Source organism: Trichechus manatus, unplaced genomic scaffold, assembly GCF_000243295.1.
Source record: "Trichechus manatus latirostris isolate Lorelei unplaced genomic scaffold, TriManLat1.0 scaffold00373, whole genome shotgun sequence".
Classification (NCBI taxonomy): Eukaryota; Metazoa; Chordata; class Mammalia; order Sirenia; family Trichechidae; genus Trichechus; species Trichechus manatus.
In genome coordinates this window covers 326230-345466 of record NW_004444309.1, presented here as the reverse complement: position 1 = coordinate 345466, position 19237 = coordinate 326230, and the positions used below count along the sequence as shown (strand labels likewise).

Sequence of the window (19237 nt, the reverse complement as noted above, 5' to 3'; positions counted from 1 at the left end):
GCACATTGAAAGCCATTTCTGAATATATATATATATACATATTTAGTATTTTATATGGCAGAAAATGCAGTGCTTTCCCAGCAATGGATGTGTCACGTGACAGTGGCAGATCCCCAAGTGGGGACAGTCTGTGGAATAGAGTGATGATCAGGAGTAGCATGGGGTTTGTGAGTAATGTGTCAGCTGCAAAGGGGAGATGATGCTAAGTGGAGGAAGAAGCTACAAGTCAGAGTGAAGGAATCCCAGTTCTAGAGTGCGGCATAAGGGGCCTCCCCATTCCAAAGTCACTAAGTCCTGAAGATCCGCTCTCCTCATCATTGCTCACAACCATCACCTTCTCTCCATCCCCACTGATACTCTCCTAAATGCTCCTTCCACCTCTATTCTACTCCCAACAAATCCATCCTCCCACACTCCTGCCAAAATGCTCCATCACTCTCAGGTCTGGAATCTACCAGTGGCTTCCTCTTGTTCTAAGTATGAGGCCCACACTCCCCTGGCCCTTCCCTACCTCCCCAGCATTCTCTGCCTGTGCCTCCCCTCCAGCCTTCAGTCCAGACTTACTAATGGAACATCCTACAATTCCTAGGATGTGCCTGGCCCTGTAAATGACTTAGCCTTTGTCTTCATTCTCTATCAAAGGCTGGTTCCGCAGTGGAACTCATTCCTAAACTCACTTCCTCTAGGACTAGGACATCTTCACTGCCCTCCCTCTCCCGACCCCTCCCTCACTATGTGCCCCTCAGCACTGGGTTGGTTTCTCTTCCCCATCTTAGCAAGTAGCCTTCGTATGTATTTGTTTATTCATCTTGCCTGCTGCCCTGCTTCTCACTAAACCTGGGAGCCCCTCAAAGGCGAGAACATTGCATCCAACTTCTTGTTCCTGAGGCCTGGAACAGTGGAAACTGTTCACTAAATTAGTGTTCAAAAAGCGAGAGCCTGAACGGGAAGGGGATTGAGGGTAGGAAGCACAGCATGTATACAATGTATGAGGATCCATTCAAAATAGATCCCATTGCATTGCATGGCCCATGTTTAATGGTCCCCTCTAAACATGAGAAGAATGGTAGTAACAGCAGATAGATGTGTAAGAAATGAGATTTCTGTGTGTTCCAGACCTGTCTGCACATGTCGTGTTGACTTTATTTCACAGCACAGAAGTCCATGAGTTATTGGAAAAAGTTGTGTCCAGGGTGCCCATGATGGAGCTCAATTGCCTGCAGCCCCTGCCTGGCCCCATTTTGCTTTTCATCTGTGATCTGCAGCCCTGGATGGATTGACTGCTGTGGCCATGTAAGAGCCATGCCATGTCTCAGGCCACCCCACCATACACTGGTTTGAAACCAAAGGCCCCGACCCTGGTGCCATCATTTGCACTAAGATGAGCTGAATAGTTTTGATAATTACATCTGTAGTTCAGCATGTGAGCAGGCTTTAGGGAAATGTGGCTTTTAGGCCTTTTTTCTCCCTCAGAAGTTGATTTGCATTAAAATTTGATGCTTTAATTCCAATTTACATAGCACAGGATACAAGTAATACATCTACTCAAAGCTGCACTTCACTTTTTAGGTTTTGGTCATTAGAGATAAAAGGAATCTGTTGCCCAGTAGCAAGTGTGTATGTGTGTGTGTGTGTGTGTAAATGTGGGGGTGGGCGTGGGGGGCACATTTCCAATAAACAAGGTATTGGAACATATACGAAAAGAAAGTATGGGATTTCTGAATTCATAATGGGGGATTCCCAAAGCCCAGAACAGAGGGTATATCATTCACAAAAGACAGTGCTGAGAGTAGAAAAATGGGGTGGGGCCCAGAGAAAAGCCACCACCACCCACCTTCCCCAGAATGTAATCAGGGATATCAAGCTATGTCAGGCTTGACATATGTGTGTGCGTGTATGTGTTATAGAGAGAACATGGGCTTTGGAATAAGCCTCTGTCGGAATCCTGTCATCATCACTGGCTATCTGTGTGCCCTTGGAAAAGTTACTTCACCTTACTGAACTTGTTTCTAAGTCTTTAAACTGGAGACAGTGATCCTTGTGGTAAGCAGAATAACTCCCCAAAGATGTCCATACCCTAATCCCTAGAGCCTGTGAGTATGTTACCTTACCTGGCAAAAAGGAGTTTGCAGGTGTCATTAAGGTTATTAATCAGTGACCTTAAAACAGAGAGAATATCCTGGAGTGTCTAGATGGGCCCAATCTAATCACATGAGCCATTAGAAACGTGTAAGGAGCTGAGAGGCTCTGACCACCAGCCAGCCAGGATAAGGGGCTTCAGTCCTGTAACAGCATGGAGCTGACTTCTCCCAACAACCTGAATGAGCTTGTAAGCAGATTCTTTCCCTGGAGCCTCCAGAAAAGAATGTGACAGCCCTAAGCAGAGAACCCAGACAAGCCTACCTGGACTTCTGACTACAGAAACTGTGAGCTAAAAAATTTGTGTTATTTTTAACCCACTAGATTCGTGTGGTAGTTTGTCACAGGGCTGTTGTGAAGATGACATTGGATAGCACGCAGTGCCTCTGCTCCACCAGGCTTGGCTCCTTTTCCCTTCAGGCTACATGTGAACAGCATTTGTTAAAGAAGGATTGTATCTGAACTGCTGGCATAGATTATTCCTTGCACTTTCTCTTTAGGCTTCACCCCTTCTATGCTTGGTGACTCAAGATTAGGGGAATGGCTTCATCTGTGAAGAGCATCCAATTCTGATGAAAAGTCACCTTTTCCCCCAGATGAAGAGTAAAGCTAAAGCAGACCTCTGGTCTGTTCCTTTCTGGATTACTTTGCTAATGCCCCAATGCCAAGGGGAGATCCCCTGGGGTCATCCTTTCCTGCTGCTCCTAAAGTACACAAGTCTAATTGAGTTCCATAAGGGAGGACCCTGCTTGTTCATTTTCAATGGGAGTATGGGAAGATAAAGGATATGGTCTTGGCATTTGCAGTCATATGACAACTGGTGACCATGGCATGCCTACAATTAATACATCTTCAGAACTTGGGGCTCTGGATTCAGTCTTGATTGTCCTAGATGTGTGTGAATTGCAGATTTGCTCACAGATTCAAGGTTGCCGTTTATGGGCTGGCAAGATAGCCTGGCAATCTACTTCCAAAAAATCAGCCAAAGCAAACCCTGTGGATCACACAGTCTGATCCCATTGTGCATATGGTCTCCATGAGTTGGAGGTCAACACTACGGCAGCATACAACAAGAAGAAAGGAGCCCTGGTGACACAGTGTTTAAGTACTCAGCTGCTGATAATTGAAAGGTTGGCAGTTCGAACCCACCAGCCACTCTGTGGGAGAAAGATGTGGCAGCCTGCTTCCATAGGGACTACATCCTTGGAAACCCTATGGGGCAGTTCTCCTTTGTTCTATAGGGTCACTCTGAGTTGGAATCGACTCAGTGGCAATGGGTTTGGTTTGGTTTGGTTTTTAAGATGGCCTGGCAATCTGCTTCCAAAAAATCAGCCAATGAAAACCCTATAGATCATACTGTCTGATCCCATTCTGCATGAGGTCACCATGAGCCGGGGTCCAACTCTACAACAGATTACAACAACAACAACGATCGTCTCTACTCTTTAAATAATAATAGTAGAGATTCCTGGCCCAATAGATTTCTGAAATACGGTCCCTATCACCACATACATATGTGTCAATGTCTGTCTCTTTCCGCTCACAACTCTTCTCTCGATTCCTTTGACCTCAATAAGTTTAAATCTGGCCAAAAGTAGAATGGATAATACTACTGTGTATACAATATATATACGTGTATACAATATATTGAGGGACTAGAAGATTTTCCTTTTTGGGAACTGGAGAAGAGCCTGCTTTAAGTCCCGAGTGAAGTGTTGATTGAAGCTCAGTAGACCTTACACATGTCAAGAAAGACATACTGAGACTCAGATTCGCAAATGCACTAACATAATTCCAGCGTCCAACCCCTTAAATCCCTAAATGAACTCACAGCCATGTGGAGATGTGGATTTTGGGTAGTTGATTTAAGCTCACTTGTTTGCTCAGTGACTGTATTAGTTTCCTAGAGCAGCTGTAACAAAATATCACAGAAAGACTTTAAGCAAAAGAAATGTATTGTCTCACAGTTCTGGAGCCTGGGAGTCTGAGATCAGGGTATCAGCCATGTTGATTTCTTCTGAGGGCTCTGAGGGAGAATCTGTTCCATGCCTCTCTTCCCAGCTTCTAGTGGCTGTCAGTAATCCTTGATGTTCCTTGGCTTGTAGATGCATGTTCACATGGGTCTTCCCCACCTGTCTCTCTGTGTCTTGTCTCCTCTTTTATAAGGACACCCGTCAGATTAAATTAGGACTCACTCTACTCCAGTATGACCTCATGTTAACTTAGCTGATAACATCTTCAAAGACCCTATTTCCAAACAAGGTTACGCTTACAGGTACTGGGGTTAGGATTTCAACATACTTTTGTGGGGAACACAGTTCAATCCATAACAGTGACTCTCAGGTAAACATCATCCTGGAGGGACACATGATTCAAATAATGCCTCAGCAAGATGCCAAATTGCTATGTATCTGGACCTTTATGGAGAATCAAAATTTCAAATGTTATGTTCACGAATTTCAAGATTTGCCCGTGGCCAGAAGTGAGCAGAGGAAGAAAGCTTTAAGTCATCGAGGAAGCTGGAAGTGGACATAGATGAGTGATGCCCAGTAGTATCCATGTTTTAAAGAGACTGGCTTCAGAGAGATGGCTCATAATAACTGCAGGTGACCTATAAGTAGCACTTCAAGTTTACACGATTATTTTTATAATCGTGATCCTGATAGTAATTCTGCAAAGTATTATGATATTTGTTTGACATATGAAGAAACAAAGCCATGGCAAGTTAAGCAGGTTTTCTGAAGGATGTAGCTTGTAGGTTACTTCAGCCTGGGGTTTGCTGACCCCAAGCCAAGCTCTTCCTGCTTCCTTTCCCTCCATGTTCTTGCCATCATTCAGTAGCAATCTTGAGAAGTCCTTTCTTCATCCTAGAGTACACATTCTCTCCATTCAATGAGAAAAATCCAAGCTTCCTGGGAATGAGCTGCAGCCTGTTCAGGAGAGCACCTGGGTAGTAGGCAAAGGAGCAGGTGTGGAGAAGGTGACAGCAGTAGGGTTGAGGTCAAGGAAGTCTTGCCTTAAGTTCAGTGGCCTTTCCAATGACACATGGAAAGAGTCAGTAGGGGACAGGTAAGTGAAATGGCTGAGGACAAGTGAGAGTAGGTGAGGATCAGGACAAAACACTAGAGCCTAAGCATCTGCTCTGGAGACTTGGAATGAAGGGAGATGGAGAGCAGTAAGTGGAAGGGACAGCTGGAGGAGGTAAGACCCTTGGTAGAGAAACCAGGTGAGTCAAGCATGTGGGGCCTAGGTTATTGGAGGATGCAGGTATGTGCTAGGAAGACACTAGAATACGTGCATCTTTCTTCTCTCCCGACCTGCCACCACATAGCCCCTCACCCGGGCAGTCTCTGGGTTATTCACAAGTCAGCCTGTCCTCCTCATACTTTAGCTTGGCTGCAGAATCATGGGGCAGGCAGGAAATTCCACAGATCAGAAGCTGGCCTTTCCTTCCATTGGTATGCCAAGTGGGCTGTAGGAGGGCGATCTGTCCTGGGTGCAGGCAGTAAGGGGGAACACTATCTGTAGAAAATTTTTAAAAAATAATAAAACTGTCTAACAGATGGTCTGTTTTTTATTATCACTGTGTGCTGGGAATTCTAAACAATGTCAGTGATAAAATACGCATCCAGCAGAACCACTGCACCCCAACTTCCCCTTTTGCATGCCACTGCTTCCTTCTCCAAGCAGAATCACTGCTTCAAGCCTGCTAGTGAGTGGTCTCAGGGGAGAAATACGCTCCCTCCCTAAAAGAGAAATACACTCCCTCCCAACAGCCCAGTCACAGCTGCCTCTGCTGACTCCTCCCCACCCACCTCTCTGAGCTTCCTGCAGTAGCAGCAGCCGGAGGAAATGGGTATAAATGCAAAAGCCCCACAGGGGAGCACTGGAAAGACAGTTTTGAGGCTTCCAGCATTTTCTAAAACTGCTCTCAGCTCTCAGTTACTGCTCAGACGCCTACCTCCTGGGCTGTGATTCAGGTGGCTCTCACAGAATCATAGAACTGCAGTCTCAGTGTTGGAAGGAGCTGTGGACCACTTGTTCAGGGCCTTCTGGGATTTAGTCCTTTCTGTTGGGTCCTGGCCTTGTAGTTATCTAGCCTGTCCCCAGTGGGAAACCCACTACTTCTCTTGACGGTCAATTCCATCTGGGCCCCGACTATTAGAAAATTCTTCCATATTCTCAGATGAAATGTCTTTCTCCTCTACCCTGGTCCTAACCCTTTGGAGTCATATGGAGTAAGTCTAATCCATCTTCCACACAGTGACCTTCCACGTGTTCAAAAGCAACTCTCAACACTTGTCCACAAGTCTTCTCTTTTCTAGGCTAAAGCATCCCAGTAGAGTCTCCCACCATCCTGGTCACTGTGTTCTAGGGGCTAGCATGTTTCTCCATGAGAGTGAAAAGGGGCTTCTCTGTGTCAGACACTGTTCCTGTATCAGCTCATATCACCCTCTGAGGTGTTATGATTATCACCCCATTTATGGATGAGAAAACTGAGGCTCCCTAGCCAGTGGAACAACCGTTTGGCTGTGGATCCTGTTCTTAACCACCATGCCATAGGCTAGGTGCTGCAGGCCCTCACTGCATCTTTATACCTGGGATTCCCTGGCCTGCCTGCCTTCCTGTGTCTTGTGCCCTCTCTCCTCCAGGGGAGGTAGAGTGGTAAGAGGAGAGGTGTGACTTTCTTGCAGAAATCTCCTTCAGAGTGTGGATGTGTGGCGGCAGCCTAGAGATCATCCCCTGCAGCCGAGTCGGGCATGTCTTCAGGAAGAAGCACCCATATATTTTCCCGGATGGAAATGCCAACACTTACATAAAGTAAGTGAGCGTCCAGGGGCACAGGCGGCCATGGTCAAGAGGTTTTGGGTGATGGGTTGCAGCTGTCCCTGGTACTCTGTTCGGCTGCTTGAGTGTTCCAGGTGGACAGGAGAAGCACATTGCGCCCCCTGGGACAGCCTGAGTGGGAGGTCAACCCACCACACCAGGCATTAGGAATGGAGGCACCGCAGGGTATTTTCCATCATTGACTCCCCTAACACCAGATAAGGCCTCACATATGGCTTCAGGGACTTCAAGTCACTGGTCTGCACTGCCCCACCACAGCTCAGGTTCTGGGTATTTGGGGTTGTTTAGATGGGGATAGGGCAGCTGTTTTTGCCTATGAGTTCTAAAAGTTCTGCTGCTCCCACTTTCAGGGTGGGCAACTAGGGAGATACTGGAACTCAACCCCCCGACAGTACCCACTTGCCTGTTCCTGCTCCCACCTTCCCTCCATATGCCTTCTTTCCTCCATTTCTTTGCTTACAATCTTTTTCCTCTCCTTTAACTCATGTATGTCCCTTTTTTTTTTTTTTTTATATCCTTCCCTTTAGCTTCTCTGCCTTTCCTAATCCTCTTGTCTCTAATCATCTGACACCTTCACTCACCTATGTATTCCTCTTCCTTTTTCTGTCATTTGGTCCATTGGAGGAAAGGGAGTGTCTTAGACTGGGTTCTCTAGAGGAGTAAAACCAGTGACACGTATATGTATATTTATACAGAGAGAGAGAATAAGAGATTGATTTACTTCAAGGAAATGGCTCATGCAGTTGTGGAGGCTGGCAAGTCCCAAAACCATAGGTCAGGTAGCAGGCTGGAGACTTCTGCTGGCTCAGGAGATTGTAGACACTGGTGAATACAAAATCTGCAGATCAGGTGACAGGCCACACCCACAAGGAAACTCCCCTTTCAACTGATTGGCTGACCTCATCAGATCACACCATAGAAGGTGATCAACCTGTCCATTGTCTGCCAAACCACTGATGATCATAGTCTAGCCAAGTTGACACATAACATTAACCATCACAGGGAGAAAGCACCTCTTTACATTTTTCTTGTTTGAGATGTCATTTCCTCTCCTGTGTTCATCCTTCCTCAGTTTTCACACGTACAAATGGGTATGGGTCACATGCTGACATAGCAGTATTGAGGCATACGTTCGAGCAATGGAAAAATTAGCAACACCTTTTCAAAAACATGGAAGCAAGGGAAGGTCAATGAGAAAATCAGCGGCCAAGGAGCAAGGGAGGAAACAAAGGCAGGGCTGCGTGAGCTCTAGAGTTTTTAAGGAAGGAAAGAGAAGCTGGGGACAGCTGGTGTAAGAAAGTGATGTGGCTGTGCAGGAGCTACATGGCCACCTGGGAGGGGCCAGACTCAGAGCATTGTTGTAGAGACTGGGTCCTGGCCAATGGGCATCCTGCATGTGGCACAGAATACTCAATAAGCAAGGTACATACAGGCTGACTTGTGCTTACTTACTAATATGTAGTGCACAATTTCACCTGTTTTTCACCACATCAAAGCCCTTTCGTACCTTGCTTACTGATTACTCTGCCCCTGTGCATGCCCCCACCCACTGCCGACAAGTCAATTCCAACTCACAGTGACCCCATAGTATTTCCACGGTTGTAAATCTCTATGAAAGCAGACTGCCACATCTTTCTCCCATGGAGCCGCTGGTGGTTTCGAACCACTGACCCTTTGGTTAGGAGTCGATCACTTTAACCTCTGCCCCACCAGGGCTCCTTCTGTACATGGCACTGGTGGATAATTCAGTGGTTAGAGGAATGTGGCACGGATGTCTCTTAAGATTCCAATTTGCAGATGGTCAGGCCAATGGATGGTTAGGCCAATGGTAGGGGCCAGCAAGGTTCTGTTAATGGGCTTTGATGTGTCAAGAACTGGACTGGGCATACAGAACTCCAGTCCAGGTCCAGCAGCTTGGAAGGGCTTACCATGCTTCTCTGTCAGATGCCTCTGCTCCAAAACAGAACTAGAAATCTAGAGGAGGAGTAAGCCCTTTCTAGTTAGACCCCAAGTTTGCTTCCATGGTCCTTGGCAGATGTCACCTGCTCCCACACTGCTCTGGGCACGTTTGTTCCCAATATCTTTCCTCTCTACTGTGGGGCTCTTCCTGGTACTTCTGCATCCCTGACTGCTGAATGATGACATCCTCAGTGTCCATCTGTCTCTTTTTCTGTGACCTTTAGGGTCAGGCTCAGAAAAAATATCTGATTAAAAAACCTAAAGCCTGCTGACAGAGTACCTGAAAGAGACGGCTTGATTACTTAATCCTTTACACCTGCCCCAAGGAGGCCTGCTAATTGCATAGCCTTCAGGAAGACCTGACACATAGCTGACTTTACCCTTGGAGAGCCTGTGACTTCAGCATTGCCCCTGTGTAAAGGGGGACCACCTGGGAGCGTGAGCCGGTGGGAGATCAGAGGTGAGATACTCAACACAGCTGCTGCTTTTTCACTCTTGGTTGCTGGCAGCAAAGGGATGCTGCAGGCTCTCCTGGCCCTTTTCTCCCTGTTTTTATGAGAGCCACAGAAGTTCAGTTTCTGGCATGATTCATCTGGCCTGTACCTTTGGGGGAAGAGTTTATTATACTAAACCCTATGTCTTTGGGTAGAAGCCACCTTTGGAGATTATATGTGGCTTGGCTGGGTTCAGGGCTGGGAACAATAATGTTAGTATATCACAGTGGTTCCACAGGGTGGATGCCTAGGTGATGCTGCCCACTTGGCCACATGTGTATATTTTTAACAGAATATGTCACAGGTCCTCTCTGCCCCTTCCTGACACTCTTTGTCTCTCTAGGAACACCAAGCGGACAGCTGAAGTATGGATGGATGAATACAAACAATACTATTATGCTGCCCAGCCTTTTGCCCTGGAGAGGCCCTTTGGGAAGTAAGTGTCCTTCAGGTTAAGTAGTACAGAGTCAGGAAAAACCCGTGGGCCCCTGGCAAACGGGTAACAAGCTTATCTGCTAAGGAGATCCTGTCTACTTAGCAGGTTCTTCCTGAGCCTCTGTGCTCTGCCAGGGCCCAGGGGAATGGCTAGTCTTCCTTCCCAGCCTTATAGCTTCTGCTCCATCCTGGGACCACCGAGCTTTAGGTAGTTCTTGTGAAATTATTATCTGGCAACATATGTGGAGTTGAATTCTTTCAGAAAGGTAGAATGCTGGATGAAACGCCTAGATCCCTTCCAGGTCAGTATTCCTGAGGCCTTCCTCCTTGTTCTCAGACACCCAAGCCTAAATTTTCCTTCTTCTTCAGAATAGGATGCATACAGATGATCCCTCCAGCAATACTCCAGCCTCATGGGGAGAGAAGAGGAAAGGGAAAGAATGCTTATTAACACTCATTACCATTACATAAGTTATCTCATTAATCCTCCCAAAACTCTGAGAGGTGGGTTAATGATCCTTACTTTACAGATGAGAAGACTTGGGCTTAACCAAGTTAAGAAACTTGCCCTAGGTCACACACTGTTAAGAGAAGGGTGGAGACTCAAAACCATGCCTATCTGTGATGGAAATTTTGGTAACGGATATGTACACATGAAAAATGTTGAACTGGCAAATGTGTTACATATGTATTTTTTACAATAAAAAAGTTGAGACATGGGACTAAACCAGAAGTTTCAAACAAACAAAACAAAAAACCATACATATATGATTCTGAAACAATACGACCTTGCATCTCACAACCTGGAGCTGACTTGAGTAGAGAAAAATGGCAACTTCATTTATGTTATCATTTGCATTTATTTGGGGGTAACCAGTGACTAGTCACATACTAATCACATGAAGACTGTTTAGCAGATAGGTTTTTTGAAACCCAAAACTTCACTGGTTGGGCCCATCACTACCTTGGAAGATTAGCTCTGAACAAGCCAAAATGATTTCCACCTCTGAAATCATGAATTCATCCTGTCCCTCCAGTTCTCTCACTCAGAACCTCCCAAGGCATTCATTTTCACATCTCATCAGAGCTTACAGTCCATTGGCCACCCATCCTTTCTTTGCCTCCTTCCCTCTCTTTTAATTTTTTTGTTGATACTATGTGTTCTCAGTAATGCAGGGCACACTGAATCATTGGCTGTGTCTGAATTTTTGGTAGGTAATATGGTTTTTGTTTTATGCCTCATTCCATAAATCATACCCTCAGAGTCCAGAGGTACATATGTTACTAAATATTTTCAAAATTCATGTTTTTACTACCAAAAATTCAATGTTTCAGCACCACCTCATACAATACCCTGTAAAAACAGTAATTCACATCACATGCCTGATTTTTCCATTTCAAACTGTTATATGGGACCCCTCCTGCTGGCAGCACGTACTGTCAGTGGGCCAGCAGCTTCCCAATGAACTGCAGAGGTACAAAAATTAAGTGGTAGCTATATATACTGCCAGTTCTGAAAGGGTTAAAGACAGTGCTTAAAAGATCTTGTCCTTATATCTTTGGCCCCATTGTCTATCTATCAGTATCCCCTTGGCAAAGTTTTCTCAACCCTGGATAAACCTGACTTTCTACCTTATCCTCCACTGTGCACAGGCTGATGAGCAGCACTGGGAAAACTCAGTCCATGGCCATCAGTTTTGGTGAGGCCGCAGAATGCCCACTGGTCCTGCCACTTACCTAGCCAGCATTCTGCCTCAACCTCCACTTAAACATCCTCTACTCTCCCTAAACCCTCCCCATCTCTTTTCACCCTCAGTAGATGACCCACCTTCTGCTTTATAGATGAAATAGAGGAAATCAACTTCTAAAACAAACCAACCTATCAACTTCACTGCATCTGCACCACCTTCTCTCTTTTCTCTCAAAGGGCAGAATGTGCTTCCTGCTGTTAGGCCAACCCTCTACCAGTACTCTGGATCTGCCATTCATTCCTGCATTCATTCATAAATCAACATTTATCAAGCACCCCCTGCCTGGTTTCATCTCCTCCTGCCTCCTGGAGCAGAGCTTCTTGAACTTTTATGTATACACAGATCTCCTGGGGACCTTGTTAAAATGTGGGTTCTGATTCAGAAGGTCTGCATTTCTTATAAGGTCCCAGATAATGCAGTGCTGAGGACCATAATTTGAGGAGCAAAGTTCTAGGGGTTGGTTCCCAAACTTGTCAGCACATTGGAATTACCTGGGGAACTTCAAAAAAATATGATGCCTGTGTCCCCACCTCCAAAGAGTTGATTTACTTGGTCTGGAGTGTGGCCTGTGTTGTGGAATTTCTAAAGAGCCTCAGATGATTCTAATGTGTGACAAGTGTTGGAACCACTCTTCTAGGGAACTTTGCCTTTCAGATGACAGTTCTTGCCCTGATCTCTAATCTCTTCTCTACTGTATCTCTACCCTCAACATTTAAACTTATTCAAGTATTTTACATCTTAAAAAAATAATAATAATAAGGAGGAAAGAGAACAAACTACAAAATCCTCCTTCACTTCAGTGGGTGCCCATCACCTGCACCCCTGTGCCTTTCTGCCCCTTCAGAGCCAAGCTTCATGACACAGTTGTCTGCGTTCCCTGTCTCCAGCTCCCCCTGCTCCTTACTCGTCTCCTGACAACCATATGAGGACTTGCCCCACAATCCTGTGAGACAGCTCTGCTCACCTCCCTGGTTCACCTATGTCTCCCTCGGACCTTTTACCATCATACTCTTATGCTACCTCTCAGCATCTAACACTGTGGGCTCTATCGCCACCCTGCTCTTCAGGCGTGGCTCTGATACCCAGAATTTCCTAACTCTGCATTCTGGGCTTCTCACCCGCAGTCAGACCCCTGTAGCTTGCTCCCATTTGCAGGCTCAATTTCCTCTCCCCACCCCTTGCATGTCGGTGTTCCCCAAGGACCTGTTATAAGCCCTCTTCTCTTCCTACTACACATTCTGTTTGGTGTTGACCACCATGTCTGTGCTGCTGATACTCACATCTCTATCTCTAATCTAGCCCTCTCCTCTAAGCTTAATCCCTTCCATCCAAGTGCCACCTGGACATCTCCATCTGAATGTCTCCCAGGCTTCTCCCTCCATCCTACCAAGTCCTATACCAATTTTGCCCCTAAACTTGTTTCCCATCTCAGTGAACTGTCTTCCTTGTATCCTGTTGCCCATGTCAGAAATCTAGTGTCAACTTTGATTCCTCCCTCCCATATCCAGACACTCTCCCAGTTGGTGATACTGCCTCCTGCAGGCGTTGACCACTTGGGTCCTTGCCAAACACTGAACACTCAGCACTTTAAACAAATTGACATCAGCTTATAGTCTGGTGACGAAGGCAGGCTGTAAACACATAATTTTATGGACAGTCCTTTAAATAGCCAGTGTGGTTAGTGCTATGTAAGAAGTTCTGGTGCTTGAGAGTACCAATCCAGTCTTGGGGACAGGGTCGCCAGAGGAAGTGGAGGTAGAAGGAGGTGAGACTGGCAAGGTATGGATGGAACTGGGGTAGGTGCTGGTAGTGCCAATGGAGAGAAGTGGAGGGATTTGCACCTGTCAGTTCTCTGTACTCTCACCCCAACTGCCCTACTTGAAAGTACCATCAGCACCTGGATTTCACCAGCAGACACCTATCTGCTCTCCTTGTCCCCAGCCTTGCCCCATCAGACCCATTCCTCACTGAACCAACAGTAAGATGCTTTTAAAATTTGAATACTACTCTCTGCTCAGAACCCAACAATTGCATCCCCTTGCCTTTAAAATAAAGTCCAAAATCCTCGACAATGCCTCGCAAGACCCTTTATGGTCTGTGTCTCAATCTCTCATCCTACCCACTTCCCTCTTCAACCACCCCGCCACATACATTCACATACACACATGTTTTAAGCTCCTATAGTGCTGCTCCTGCCAACAGAGCTCTTTTCGCTTCTTTACATGCACTAAGTTCTCTTTGTTATTTTCCCTGCTTGTAACAGAGACCCCTACCTTATACACTTTCTGATTTGTCTAGATAGCATCCACTCTTCCTTCCACATACCAGCTTCCACATTGCCACCTGGACCACCACCAACCCATCAAGCAAGGGTACACCTCAAAGGTGCTCACAGCCCTGTAAGCCCACCCTGTGTCCATGTACAGTGTGTTTCATTGCCTTCTCTATTGCTTGAAAGCTTTCGATCATATCCCAGGGTGGGAACAATGCCTGGCATATAGTAGGCGCTCAGATAAATATTTGATTAACAGATACATAACCAGCCTCCCGGGCCAGCCAAAGAAGAGGATTCTTAGAGGCTGGGGCCATGGGGGTGATACTGTGACAGCAGAATCCAAAGAGATTGTGAATAGCTGGGAGTGAACTATTAACAACACAATGAATGTTCTTGCAGCTTTGTTTTTGAAATTCCATTTTCAAGTTAACATACAAGTCCTTGGTGTCATTACTGCACTGTTGTGAGATATTTTTAAGTGTTTCCATAGCTCTGTCTGGAGCTATAGAAATCTCTGCTTGCTGAATTCCTCCAGCATCCTCTGGAGAGATGTGGGCACAAAGTGTGGGCAGATTGCGCTTTGTGCCCCCCAGCTTAAGCCGGTGTTGCTGGTGCCTGTCTCTGATACACTGTGTTTTGTCGTTGTGTCTCCCCACCCCCAGCGTTGAGAACAGATTGAACCTGAGAAAGGATCTGCAGTGTGAGAGCTTCAAGTGGTACCTGGAGAATGTCTACCCAGAACTCAGGTATCCTCCCAATCTCGTTGATCCTTTGCTAGCTGCTGGGAGGCATTCTCAGCTGATTTGGTCTGGAGGAAGCAGCTTGTGGTCACCTTGTGGAAGGTGTTAAGTCTATGAAGGTCTGGGAAGACTAGTTCACTTCCCTTACCCTAAAACCAGAGGGGAATTAAATTTCATCAAGGTTGTTTTTGTTGGCTGCTTTTGAGTTGACCCCTGACTCATGGTGATCCCATACACAGTGGAACGAAACTCTGCCTAGTCCTGCACTATCCCCATGATCGATTGTGGATCCACAGGGTTTTCCTTGGCTGATTTTTGGAAGTAGATTGCCAGGCCTTTCTTCCTCATCTGTCTTAGTCTATTTCCTGCATAAAGGCAAGAATCCTACTACTGAACCACCAATGCCCCCTATATTTCATCCATAGCCTGAGGGATTTAGGATAGCTAGTAGCAGTATTTCTCAACTCTTGGGGTCTTGAACCCTGGGTTGCAATCTGAGGGCATGGGCTCACTGACCCTGGCTCCATTCCAGAAATCCCATCTACCCTTGTGTCTCATGGGTCTTTGCTTGTTGCCTTGTTCAAACTGACTTCCACCCTTCCCGCAGCAATACACATAGGTACAACGCAGCCCAATGAGATGCCCTGCCATTCTCAAATCACTGTCCAACATCTGTTGCTGGTGTTACCACCCAAAGAGCAGTGGATCCTCACATATCCTGTGACTTTCCTCTAGGATCCCCAAGGACTCCTCGATCCAGAAGGGCAATATCCGGCAGAGGCAGAAGTGCCTAGAGACACAAAAGCGAAAAAACCAAGAGATCCCCAACCTAAAATTAAGACCCTGTATCAAGATCAAAGGCGAGGAAGCAAAGTCGCAGGTAAAGTAACTGGCTGGGATACAGGACTATGTGTGCCAGAGAGAAGGGAGGCAGCCCATCACTGGTCAGCCTCGATTTACCTGATTTTACATGACATGAGGTGCTCAATTATACCAGAGACCAGCGGAGCATGAGAAGTGTGATTCCCGCTCTGCAACTGCCTTTACTCCTCTTTGTTTCCAAGTGCACAGAATTTCTCTGAAAGATGGCGTAAGAAGCAGCATCGTGCCTATAGAAAATTGCCCATTAAATTAGCAGGAGGTTAATGAGTGTTTTGTTAGCACTAAACGTGGGCTGGGTCAGGCAGGGTAGGTGACATAGCTACCTTACAAATATGAAAAGAAAACAGAGAAGTGCATGCCTCTGGGAGCTAGCCTCCAGGATGAAATGCCTGGTATGTGAGTCTCCACAGATTTACTCCGACTTCCAGGTAGTCACAGATTTGGCAAAACCATCACCATCATCTGCTGCCCCCATCTCTGGACAGTGCCTCCTTCATACCCATCTTCCCCTCAGCAGGCTTCTGGCTCCAGAAGCTATCTTCTGCTTCCCTCAAGTCCAGAAGAGCTGGTGTAGCCCCTTCTCAGAAAGGTTTGCTTGTGCTTTACTTATTCATCCAAGGGGTCAGCCTCTGTTCTGCTCTCCCATCTGTGGATGGAACTGCTCTTTTAAAGGTCACTGCCAAGTCCACAGCCCTGTCTCAACCTCTGTAATGCTTACTAGTTGCCATCCAGTTGACTTCAACTCATTGCAACCCCGTGTGTCCAAGTAACACTGTGCTTCATGGGGTTTTCAGTGGCTGATTTTTCAGAAGCAGATCACCAGGCCTGTCTTTCAAGGCACCTCTGGGTGGACTTGAACCTCCAACCTTTTGGTTAGCAGCAGAGCAAATTAACCACTTGCGCCACCCGGGGACTCACTGTAGCACTTAGCACTGCTGAATGCAGTAAAGCACATCCACTGTGGAATTCCTCTCCTGGCTTCTATGGCACCACATAATCGTGATTTTCCTACTTTCCTATTCTTTCCCTCTCTGGTCTCTTTTCTGGCTCCTCTGCCCGATTCTCATACCGTAATGGTAGGTATTCACCAAGGTTCTTAGTACACTGTTCTTTTCTCTTTCAACTGTTTCTGGAGATTTTATCCATGCTTCCAGCTTTGGCACTCTATTTCATTAATTGACAAATTCTGTATCTTCTTTCATCCATGAATTTGCTCATTCATTAAGCAAACATCTATTGAGCACCTACCACATCTGAAGGTCTGTGCTGACTGTGATGATGCAGAGATTAAGACTAGTTTGTAGGCCTCAAACACTGCTCAAGAGTGCAGAAACAAGCAAAGAAGCAGCCATTATGATATAGTTTCTTTCCAGGATAGTTTTCTCTAGGGCAGTATAGAAGCACCAAGAAATGGCATCCAAATTATGCTTCAGGATCAGGACGTCTTCCCAAAGCTCTTGAAAAAAGCTGCATCCTGAAAGATGGGTAGAATTGGGCCTGGCCAGGAAGGGAGAAAGAGCAGCCCAGGAAATACAGCCTGTGCAAAGACCTGGAGATGAGAGCAGGGTGATAACTTTGAGGGCTGCAGAGAGCTTGTGGTTGGCAGGGTGATGTGGGAGGGAGAAGTGCAAGGTAAGGATGGAGAGAAGCAAGAACCAAATGGTCTCTTTGCCATATGAGGAGGCTGAGTTTTATCCTAAAGAGAGGGATACTAACTGATCCCAGGAGAGGGCTTGGAAAATCACAGGTTTGCACTGAGATCCCCTGCCTGGGCTCTCCCTCTCAAACATTGGGCAACTGAGTGAGTCCGCAGCCACATCAAATTCATGCTGTAATTCAAGTCAACAGGTAGGTACTGACCACCTGTTAGGCACCCCAGCTGCCTCCCCATCTTGACCCTACTAATTCTCTCCATGTGTCCACCCTCTCCCAGGCACTGATGTTCCAATCTGGCCTATTGCTTGTGGCTCATCTTTCTCCAGTATTTCCCATTTCTGTACAGTTCCATCAATTCTTCCTTCAGAATAGCTGTTCTTAGACCCTGTGTTCACTTCTTCATGCTAGCTCAGAATTCCCCAACATTGACACTATTAACAGTTTGGGCCAGATAACTCTTTGTTGTTGAGGTGGACCTCTGCATTGTAGATAGTTTAGCAGCACCCCTGGCTTCTACCCACCAGAGGCCAATAGCAAGTCCCTCCTCCCAATTGTGATGATCAAAAAAAGTTTCCAGACATTGCCAAATAACCCATGGGAGACAAATAACTCTGGTTGAGAACCATTGCCTTATACTGTGGCATCAGCCTCCCAGTTGCAACCCAAGCCCTGCCTCCCAGCCCTGCTCTTCATTTCCTACTTTACACATGATCACCAAATCATTGTTCCCAAAATGCCATCTCAGTACAGCCTTCAGTGGCTCCCCATTTTCTACTACAAAAATCCAGACTCCTCTCGGACCTGGTATCTGTGACCTCTCACTGCCTGGCTCCAGCTTGCCACGGCTTTCCCAGCAGAACAGGGGAGGGAACTGCCTCAGTAGGCTAGGATAAGGGCAAAGGAAGCAGAAGTGTCCATTTGGCCTTAGGTGTGGCAGCTCAGCTGAGAATGACACAGTTGCTCAAGTGACATCTTGCAACATATTACAAGTAGACAGCTGTCTTAGCCTGGGTTCTCTAGAGAAGCAAAACCAGTGAAGCGTGTGTGTGTATATGTTGTTGTTGTTAGGTGCCGTGAAGTCGGTTCTGACTCATAGCAACCCTGTACAACAGAACAAAACACTGCCCAGTGCTGTGCCATCCTCACAATTGTTGTTACGCTTGAGCTAGTCATTGCAGCCACTGTGTCAATCCATCTCGTTGAGGATCTTCCTCTTTTTCGCAGACCCTCTATCTTACCAAGCGTGATGTCCTTCTCCAGGGAATGGTCCCTCCTGATAACATGTCCAAAATATGTGAGACGAATTCTCGCCATCCTTGCTTCCAAGGAGTATTCTGGCTCTACTTCTCCCAAGACAGATTTCTTCATTCTTCTGGCAGTCCATGGTATATTCATTATTCTTTGCCAACACCATACTTCAAAGACATCAATTCTTCTTTGGTCTTCCTGATTCATTGTCCATCTATCACATACATATAAGAAGATTGAAAATACCATGGCTTGGGTCAGACACACCTTAGTCCTCAAAATGACATCTTTACTTTTTAGCACTTTAAATAGGTCTTTAGCAGCAGATTTGCCCAATGCAATACGTCATTTGATTTCATGACTGCTACTTCCATGCGCATTAATTGTGGATCCAAGTAAAAAGAAGTCCTTGACAACATCAATATTTTCTCCGTTTATCACGATGTTGTTTATTGGCCCAATTGTGAGGATTTTTGTTTTCTTTATGTTGATGTGCAATCGATAATGAAGGCTGTAGTCTTTGATCTTCATCAATAAGTGCATCAAGTCCTCTTCACTTTCAGCAAGCAAAGTTGTGGCATCTGCATACTGTAGGTGGTTAAAGTGTCTTCCTCCAATCCTGATGCAGCATTCTTCTGTGTATAGTCCAGCTTCTCTGATTATTTGCTCAGCATACACACTGAATAAATATACTGAAAAGATACAACCGTGACACACACCTTTTTTTTTTTATCTTAATATTTTATTGTACTTCAGGTGAAGGCTTACAGAACAGATAGTTTCTCATGTAACAGTAACACACATGCTGTT

At 46.0% G+C, this 19237-nt stretch overlaps 1 protein-coding gene across 1 annotated transcript in view; it reads left to right on the top strand.

The window, feature by feature from the left end:
- Positions 1–19237, top strand: part of GALNT14 (polypeptide N-acetylgalactosaminyltransferase 14) — a 153185-nt gene that overhangs the window by 101722 nt on the left and 32226 nt on the right. The window contains exons 10-13 of the mRNA XM_012559895.2: positions 6834–6960; positions 9784–9876; positions 14564–14647; positions 15377–15521. Coding sequence (XP_012415349.2) covers positions 6834–6960; positions 9784–9876; positions 14564–14647; positions 15377–15521 — 449 coding nt within the window. The remainder of the gene's footprint in view (positions 1–6833; positions 6961–9783; positions 9877–14563; positions 14648–15376; positions 15522–19237) is intronic.